At 37.7% G+C, this 8,732-nt stretch overlaps 1 protein-coding gene across 1 annotated transcript; it reads left to right on the top strand.

Moving 5' to 3' along the window:
- The first annotated feature begins 1,551 nt into the window (after nucleotides 1-1,551).
- On the top strand, nucleotides 1,552-7,367 carry LOC103427520 (ATPase 11, plasma membrane-type-like). Its single transcript, XM_029100982.2, has 20 exons — nucleotides 1,552-1,604; nucleotides 1,710-1,829; nucleotides 1,963-2,061; nucleotides 2,143-2,280; nucleotides 2,384-2,518; nucleotides 2,599-2,778; nucleotides 3,188-3,391; nucleotides 3,493-3,629; nucleotides 3,713-3,797; nucleotides 4,167-4,289; nucleotides 4,388-4,492; nucleotides 4,574-4,883; nucleotides 4,963-5,201; nucleotides 5,316-5,348; nucleotides 5,443-5,524; nucleotides 5,675-5,835; nucleotides 5,965-6,177; nucleotides 6,350-6,532; nucleotides 6,637-6,815; nucleotides 7,084-7,367. The coding sequence occupies exons 1-20, from the start codon at nucleotides 1,563-1,565 to the stop codon at nucleotides 7,175-7,177; spliced, it is 2,862 nt and encodes a 953-aa protein (XP_028956815.2). The 5' UTR covers nucleotides 1,552-1,562; the 3' UTR covers nucleotides 7,178-7,367.
- The last annotated feature ends 1,365 nt before the right edge of the window (nucleotides 7,368-8,732 follow it).

Below are 8,732 nucleotides of genomic sequence, written 5' to 3' on the forward strand. Positions count from 1 at the left end.
GAGTTTTTAATTGATTTGGCTTAGAGCGTAATTTAAACAAACATATGCTCGGCAGGACTTAATGAAAATTACTAATAAGAAAATTATACATCCCAAAATAACTCAAAATAATAAGTTAAATTTTTGTGAAAGGATTATCCGTTCAACATAAAATGATACGAGTTGCTCACAAGTTTTATGAGCCCAACGTACCAATACTTAACCTCTGCTCACTTTTCTAGCAAGCTCAATATTTTGTTCAAACTAAACTTGTTTTGCTGATTACCCCAGCTTGAACGAGGCCAAAACAAGATAATGCACGTCAAACTCGAACCGCTGTGGCTCGATTTACATAATTATACGTGTATTTAGAAATTCAATCATCAATCGGATACAGTTACGGATTATAAACTTAAACGGCAAAGAGGAGTTTTGTATATTAGCATTTGAAATAGTAAGTGCTGCCTTAGAGTCCAACGTCTTGTAACCAAAGAAACCAAAGAAGTACTTGATTGATCATTGATGGACTTTTCAGGACTGCGACCTTTGAGTTTTCAATTCATTTTGTTTTACGTATGTCATTCCCATATCAGGAAGCCCTCCTGCTGCTATGCAACAATGACCAATCCCTTCACTTACAGCCGTCAGTTTCTCGTATCTTTGGAAAATTTTTGCTAAGCTGGATATGCTGCGGCGTTGTTTCAGAAGCTCGCCATTTTGTCTTCTTCTTCCCAACTCTCTCTCATCTGTCAAAGACTGGCATATAATTCTTACGTCCGTGTCGTTTGCATGGCATTGGTAGCTCAGTATATATATATTCCAACTTCTTGTATGTTTTTCAATCGCCCTCTCCAACGGCACAAAAGGTCATCTTCTCTGGATTCTGGTTTTTGAGCGGTCTTGGTGTTTGGTGATCGCCTTCGAGTATGTTCGCGTGAAACAATTAAGCTGGCTGTTTTAAGTTCTCTCTGAAAGATTTGGTAAATTAATTGGCATTTCAAGATTAAAGCCCTTTAGTTGTTTCTTTAACTCAAGAAATGTTCTAATCCAATCTAAATTGCGGGGAGGTGCACACTACTGTAGCCAACTTGTGTTGCCTATTCCTTGTTTGAACTATGTTTTCTGTGGGCTTTGAAATTTTTGTTTCTAGTCCTGATCGACTTTACTGAACAATTGAATGCCATCACATACTGTATCGTTTAATTTCCTTGCCATGCGATATCCAACGCTCTTTAATGACTGATGAGAGTCTTGATGATTTGATGAGGCAAAAACTACTGGGATTAGTTGCTAATCATTGAAATTTGAAATTTTCCGTTTATTTGTTTAGATATATATTACTGTTTCTGATACTTAGAAACTCAATAAACAAGAAAATCCGCTCAAATAAGCTGGATTTTCATATTTCCAAACCACAAAGCAGGAATTATAAGATGATTTGAGGAATAAAAACTTGTATCAGATGTTTGTTTTATTTGTTAAATGCTTTTTGCATCCTTAAACTTTATTCTTATGACAAACTTCTGAATCCACAGATTGTCTATCTTTGCGTTCCCGGTGGGGGACAAGACAATCGAGCTGCGATGGATGCCCTTGAGACTATTTTGAAGGAAGCTGTTGATCTGGTACACGTTCTTGATCTATTTACTTGTCTGCAAGAGGATTTTACCTGTTATATTAGAGGGTTTTGAGTATTTTGGCAGTTTTATAAATATTTAATATTCTGGCAGGAGAACATACCCGTTGAGGAAGTCTTCGAAAATTTGAAATGTACAGCTGAGGGTCTCAGTACTGACGAGGTACAAAAGCGGTTGGAGATGTTTGGCTACAACAAACTTGAAGAGAAAAAGGTTTCAAATAATTTGTTTAGGCTTGTGCTTTTTCTTGTATTGTAATTAATTTTCTATAGATAGTTTCTTAAGAAGAATTTATTTTAGTAAGCTTTCACCTTCTTGCATTGTAACTCTGTCTTTCAAATTGCAGGAGAGCAAACTACTCAAATTTCTGGGATTTATGTGGAACCCTTTGTCTTGGGTTATGGAAGCAGCTGCGTTAATGTCCATATGTCTTGCGCACGGAGGCGTAAGTTCCTAGTAGTTCATTTTACCATTGAGACTGGAGACTAGATTTCTGAACTGATTTTTGTAAACTTTATTCTTTCAGGGACTGGGTATGGATTATCACGATTTCGTGGGTATCATTATATTACTCATAGTTAATTCAACTATAAGTTTTATAGAGGAAAACAATGCTGGTAATGCAGCTCAAGCCCTTATGGCAAGACTGGCTCCAAAGGCGAAGGTTACCCTCATTTTTATATACCAGTTACTTTTTCTTTCTGCGCTGAACGTTTCATTTGTTATGTTGCTTTCTATCATGTTGGTAGTTAACAAAATCTGAACAGGTTTTACGAGATGGAAAATGGAGTGAGGAAGATGCTTCTGTGCTGGTTCCTGGAGACATTATCAGTATCAAATTGGGTGATATTATTCCTGCTGATGCTCGTTTGCTCGAAGGAGATGCTTTAAAAATTGATCAGGTAGCTAAGTCATATTGCTGTGTAATAAATCATTTCCAGACAATTTCGGACTTTCTGTTAACCGGTTTCCTTGTTTTCAGTCCGCTCTTACAGGAGAGTCACTTCCAGTAACTAAGAATGCCGGTGATGGTGTATACTCTGGTTCAACATGTAAACAAGGTGAACTTGAAGCGGTTGTCATTGCAACTGGAGTACATACCTTCTTCGGAAAAGCTGCCCATCTTGTTGAAAACACAACTCATGTTGGGCACTTTCAGCAGGTAGTATTTTTGGATAGTGCTATGCACACACCAATATTTACGTCCCACACACCTTCGTCAATTTTTCGGTATTGATTTTCAAGTCATTCAATCCGACGGCCGAAAATTGAGAGGGGTGTGTGAGAAGTAAAAATGGGTGTGTGGATAGCACTACCAATATGTTTTATGGCCCTTTTCACGTTAATAGAGTGAGTTCACGTTCATGTTGCTAAAATGTCAAGCCAATAGACATGTTTCGTATGAGATGAGACACTCATGAACATAAAACTGAGCAGCATTAAAACTATGAATTTGTTGCTTGAATGTAAGAGACAGTGAAATCTACCTATGCTAGAGTGTTTTGTCTTGAGCACAAGAACTTTTTACTCGTTGCACATCTCTAAAGTACCATTTGGACTGATTGTTTCAGGTCTTAACATCTATTGGAAACTTTTGCATTTGTTCAATAGCCACTGGACTTGTGATTGAGCTCATTGTCTTCATTTGTCAAAAAAGAGGTTATCGTCCTTCGGTAGACAACCTTCTTGTTCTACTTATCGGTGGCATCCCAATTGCTATGCCAACAGTTCTGTCTGTCACCATGGCCATTGGTTCTCATCGGTTGGCTCAGCAGGTTCAACTAAAACCATGAAATTTTCTGTACAGACTGTACTGAATTAGGCCATCTCTCTCTTCAGTTTGGAAATCAAATTAACTTGTTTGAGTTCATTTCAGGGTGCAATTACCAAGAGAATGACAGCTATTGAAGAAATGGCTGGGATGGATGTGCTCTGCAGTGATAAAACTGGAACTTTAACTCTCAACAAACTAACAGTGGACAAGAATTTGATAGAGGTGATAATCTTGATCCTGTCGTAAGGTTAAAAAGCAACTTCTTGGTTACAGAGAAAATCTGAACCCTAGTACTCGATTATACTGACATTGATTTGATGAGCACCTCCATTTGCAGGGCTTCAAGATTGGAAAATCAAGATGCTATTGATGCAGCAATTGTTGCCATGCTAGCTGATCCTAAGGAGGTAGTAGACTATATGAGATAAAACATTTATGCAGCTGTTGGGGTCCTAAATTGAAACTTTTCGAGAAAAATAGGACCTGATTAAGCTTTTCAAATTTCAATTTAGTATACCACACAATTCCAATATCAGTGCTAATGTTGTACATAAGAAGTGCATAATTACAGTATCATATTACCCCAGGAAAAGAATGATGTTTCTGTGTAAAAATAGATATAGCACATCGCCTAATTTGGAAAGCTGTTAAATTTGAAATTTTTCGAGAAATTGGACATTTTTGTTCTCTACAGTTTTCAAACATTGCATATGCATTAATTTGTTTTGTTAACTAAAGCTTCCATGAGCTGAGTTTCTCTTTTATCCATTTGTAAGGCTCGCGCGGGGATTACAGAAGTTCACTTCCTTCCATTCAATCCAACTGATAAGAGGACAGCACTTACATACATAGACACAACCGGTAACATGCACAGAGTGAGCAAAGGTGCACCAGAGCAGGTACTTAATCTAACAATTTTAAATCTAAGTTTCGTAGTCCTTCACATTTAAAAATGGCCTGAGTTTCAAAAACATTTTTTTTTCTGTGAAATTTGTAGATACTCAATTTGGCAAGCAACAAATCAGAAATTGAAAAAAGGGTACATACAGTAATTGAAAAATTCGCAGAGCGTGGACTTCGATCCCTTGCTGTTGCACGGCAGGTAATTAACGAGATTTTAACAACAACTCCTAGATGTATGCTTTTCTGAAGCATTATGGCTCACAAGAGATATAATTTACAGGAAGTTCCTGCTGGTACGAAAGACAGTCCCGGTGGACCTTGGGAGTTTGTCGGTCTTCTCCCCCTATTTGATCCACCACGTCATGACAGCGCTGAAACTATTAGAAGAGCTCTAGATTTGGGTGTGAGTGTTAAAATGATCACGGGTGATCAACTGGCAATTGGAAAAGAAACTGGGAGACGACTTGGGATGGGCACAAACATGTATCCATCATCGGCGTTGCTTGGTGAAAATAAGAATAGCATAGATGGAACTCTAGTAATTGATGAACTCATTGAGAATGCTGATGGTTTTGCTGGTGTATTTCCTGGTAATCCTGTTTGTTACAGCTTGCAACTTTTGCTAGTCAATTTTGCACTGCTTCTGTCTGATTTGATTCTTCATTGCAGAACATAAATATGAGATCGTTCAGCGATTACAAGGTAAGAAGCACATAGTCGGAATGACAGGTGATGGAGTCAATGATGCACCAGCATTGAAGAAAGCAGACATAGGAATTGCTGTCGCCGATGCCACAGATGCAGCCCGTGGTGCATCTGATATAGTACTGACAGAACCTGGTTTGAGTGTGATTATCAGTGCTGTTTTGACAAGCCGTGCGATCTTTCAAAGAATGAAGAATTACACAGTAAGGCGATCCTCTCCTCTTAATTCCTTTTGGAACTGAACCTGTAAGTGCGCCTGCTGCTAAATTTTGGGGGTTGTTTTCCGTAACTGTGTTGGTTTTGTTTTCCTTTTTCAGATATACGCAGTATCTATAACAATACGTATTGTGGTAAGTAGCCCTCAATCTCTTTGATAAATAGATTACTTGACATCTAAGGATGCTGTAATGTGGGTTCTCATTTCTTACTGGGTTTGTTTTACAGCTCGGTTTCTTGTTGCTTGCGGTATTCTGGAAATTTGATTTCCCTCCTTTTATGGTCCTAATCATTGCCATTCTTAATGATGGTAAGCATTACTAACCTTTTACGTTCTACCATGTGTTGCGCTAGTCTGTAATATGGTTTCTTGAGTGTGAATTCTCAGTTTCCTACTCATTTTTCATTTATTTTCCTTCTTGTTTCCGAAAATATTTCTGAAATTTGAGCCATTTACCAGGTACTATTATGACGATATCCAAGGACAGGGTTAAGCCATCTCCAGTTCCTGACAGTTGGAAGCTGAGTGAAATCTTTGCAACCGGGATTGTGTTAGGCAGTTATCTTGCCGTTACCACAGTTATATTCTTCTCGATCATTTACGATACTAAATTTTTTCCGGTAATTGTTTCTTATCTTAATTATGTGTTACTTCGTTCTGTTCTTCTTTTGGCATAGATGAAATTGTTCTCACATTTTGTACTTGATTACAATGATCAAGTTTTCACCTTCTCTCGTTCTCTCTCGCAGAAAAAATTCGGTGTAGAAGATATCTTCAATGAGAATCTCTATTATACCAACGGGACCCTCAATCCGGGAATGAATGCCAAGCTATCATCTGCTCTGTACCTTCAAGTTAGCACCATCAGCCAGGCTCTAATTTTTGTCACTCGCTCCCGAGGATGGTCATTCCTGGAAGTACCTGGTCTGCTTCTGCTTAGTGCTTTCGTAATTGCTCAACTGGTAAGTGGTTTCATGCTGTTTCAATCAAATAGCATTCAATTTTGTTTTCATATTCATCAAAATCAGCACATAGGAAGACGTTTATATACATAGTTATGCTCAGAAACTTTAGTCTTTAATTAAACTAACATGTAATTCATATTTGACAATTAAAAATTTTGCATCCTTGCAGATTGCTACATTAATATCTGCTTTAGTAACATGGAAAATTGCTAGAATTCAAGCAATCGGCTGGAAATGGTGTGGTGTCGTATGGATATACAACATTCTAATCTACATGCTACTTGATCCTGTCAAGATTTTCGTTCGATATGCACTCAGCGGGAGGGCTTGGAGTTTGGTATTGAACAAAAGAGTGAGTGAATATGAACCTTCCTTCTCTTAACAATTTTGAACTTCAAAACATTTTTTATTACACATTCTAACAGCATTGCAATGTACATGTGTATAATTTTGTAGACGGCTTTCAACACCCAAAAGGACTTCGGTAAAGAGTTCCGTGAGGCTGCATGGGCGGCAGAACAGCGGACGGTCCATGGCCTCCCATCTATGGAGGCAAAGAACATTCCTGAGAGGCACACATTCAGGGATGTTAGCATCATGGCTGAAGAAGCCAGGAGACGTGCAGAGATTGCAAGGTTGGTTTTCTTTCTTAAGTTGGACATTGATCACAAAGCAATTGTATTCAAGTTTCCGAAGAAAACGATAACATAAGTACTATTCTCTTGCCAGACATATACTTACAGACCGTGATTATGTACAATATATTACTAGCGATCCAGATTCTCAATTTGACAACATAAGATTGTTTGGCAAGAGAGCATTTCTGAAATAATTCTTTACGATGTGTTTTGGCAGTGTTGTGTGTTGCCTAACTTTAATTTTTGGTGTTTCCTATCGATGCAGACTAAGGGAGCTTCACACTCTGAAGGGGAAGGTCGAGTCCTTTGCAAAGCTAAGGGGTTTAGACATCGAAACGAACCCAAATTACACTATCTAAGTCATTTTCTAGTGTAATTCTGGCCACCCTATTTTCCTTCCAACTGTTACTATTTTGATATTTCTTGCCCTTTTTGTTTTGTTTCCTTTCCTGTATTCTTAATTATCTTTTTACTTGTGTTGTATGGATTTGATGGACAGAAAGCTCTGATATGAAAATAAAATATATCAATAAAAGTTTGTATTCTCAATTTTCTACTCAATTTCCGGAAACATTTGTATGTATGTACTGATCGTATTGTTAACCGCCTCGTTAAGCCTCACCCATGAGGTGGTCAATAACGTGGTTGATAAATGTGATACAAATAGAAAAACTCATAAATTGATTTAGTGTGCATGAGGGAGTTAGTATGGGAAAATTATTGAGTAAATATATATATTTTTTTAACAAATGACGGACAATCTACACTAAATATTTTATATGGTTTCTCTTTCCTTGGAAATTCCATACTTTATAAAATTATCTAACAAGCTAACAGGCTCTTTAGTGTATTTTTTTCATTCAACTGCAGCTCTTTAGTGTTGTAAAGATCATTGTATTCATTAATGAAAGAGATTGGTTTCAAACCTATACCTGTTAGAAATGTGCCCTAAAGGCCAATCATGAGATGATACTTTACAACATATCACCTATTAACCTAATCTAGTTTAACCCATGATCAAAACATTTTTCCACTAGTTTGAAAACCTTATGCTCCCCGACTCTAAGGGAGAGAATGAATGCGTAGCCAACCATTAATGACTAGTTTATGGCCAGAAGCGTATTCAACGGAAGATGGAACACCTCCTGAATGGTTATGATGTTTGAATGGATTGTACATCACAACCATTTGCATCGTAGAGACCCACTATGTGGCTGATCAGAAGCCCAAGATTCCAAGGGAACTTTTGTTGTGGCACGAACGTCTGGGACTTCCAAGTTGATGGATGATGCACCGTATAGGAAATCTCCTTACCAGCAGTTAGGACATCGTACCTTGCCAAGCAATGATCACCGATCTTTATTGGGCAAGAAAATAATTGCCCAGCTACTAAGATACTTACTGGCCAAGTTAATTACTCGCCTATGTACTATAACGATCCTTATGAATCCCTTATCTTTTCTACAACGGATTCAAGAGAATATTTGTGGACCAATCCAACTAAAATGCAGACCATTTAATTAATTTATGGTTTCGATTAACGTATCAACATATTGGTCACATGTTTGTTCCACTCAATGCTGCTTTGTTAGACTCTTGACACCAATTATTAGGTTGTAGGCTCACCACCCCGATTATCTATAGAGTCTAGAAAATAGATAATGTCACAGAGTTTACATCGAGAAATTCAATGGTTATTGCATTTCCCTTGTGTACATAAGTTGAACATTTTGATTCCCTATGTTCACACCCAAATAGTCTAGTGGAAAACGATCATAAACGCCTTTTAATTATCGTACAAACCTTGGTAATGAGTGCATTAAACTTCCGGTTTTTCTGTGTAGGGCTATGTAATATTGCATGCAGCTATGTCAGTTCGCCTGAGGCCCATTGCCACTAAACCATTTATGGCGT

Source organism: Malus domestica, chromosome 04, assembly GCF_042453785.1.
Source record: "Malus domestica chromosome 04, GDT2T_hap1".
NCBI lineage: Eukaryota > Viridiplantae > Streptophyta > Magnoliopsida > Rosales > Rosaceae > Malus > Malus domestica.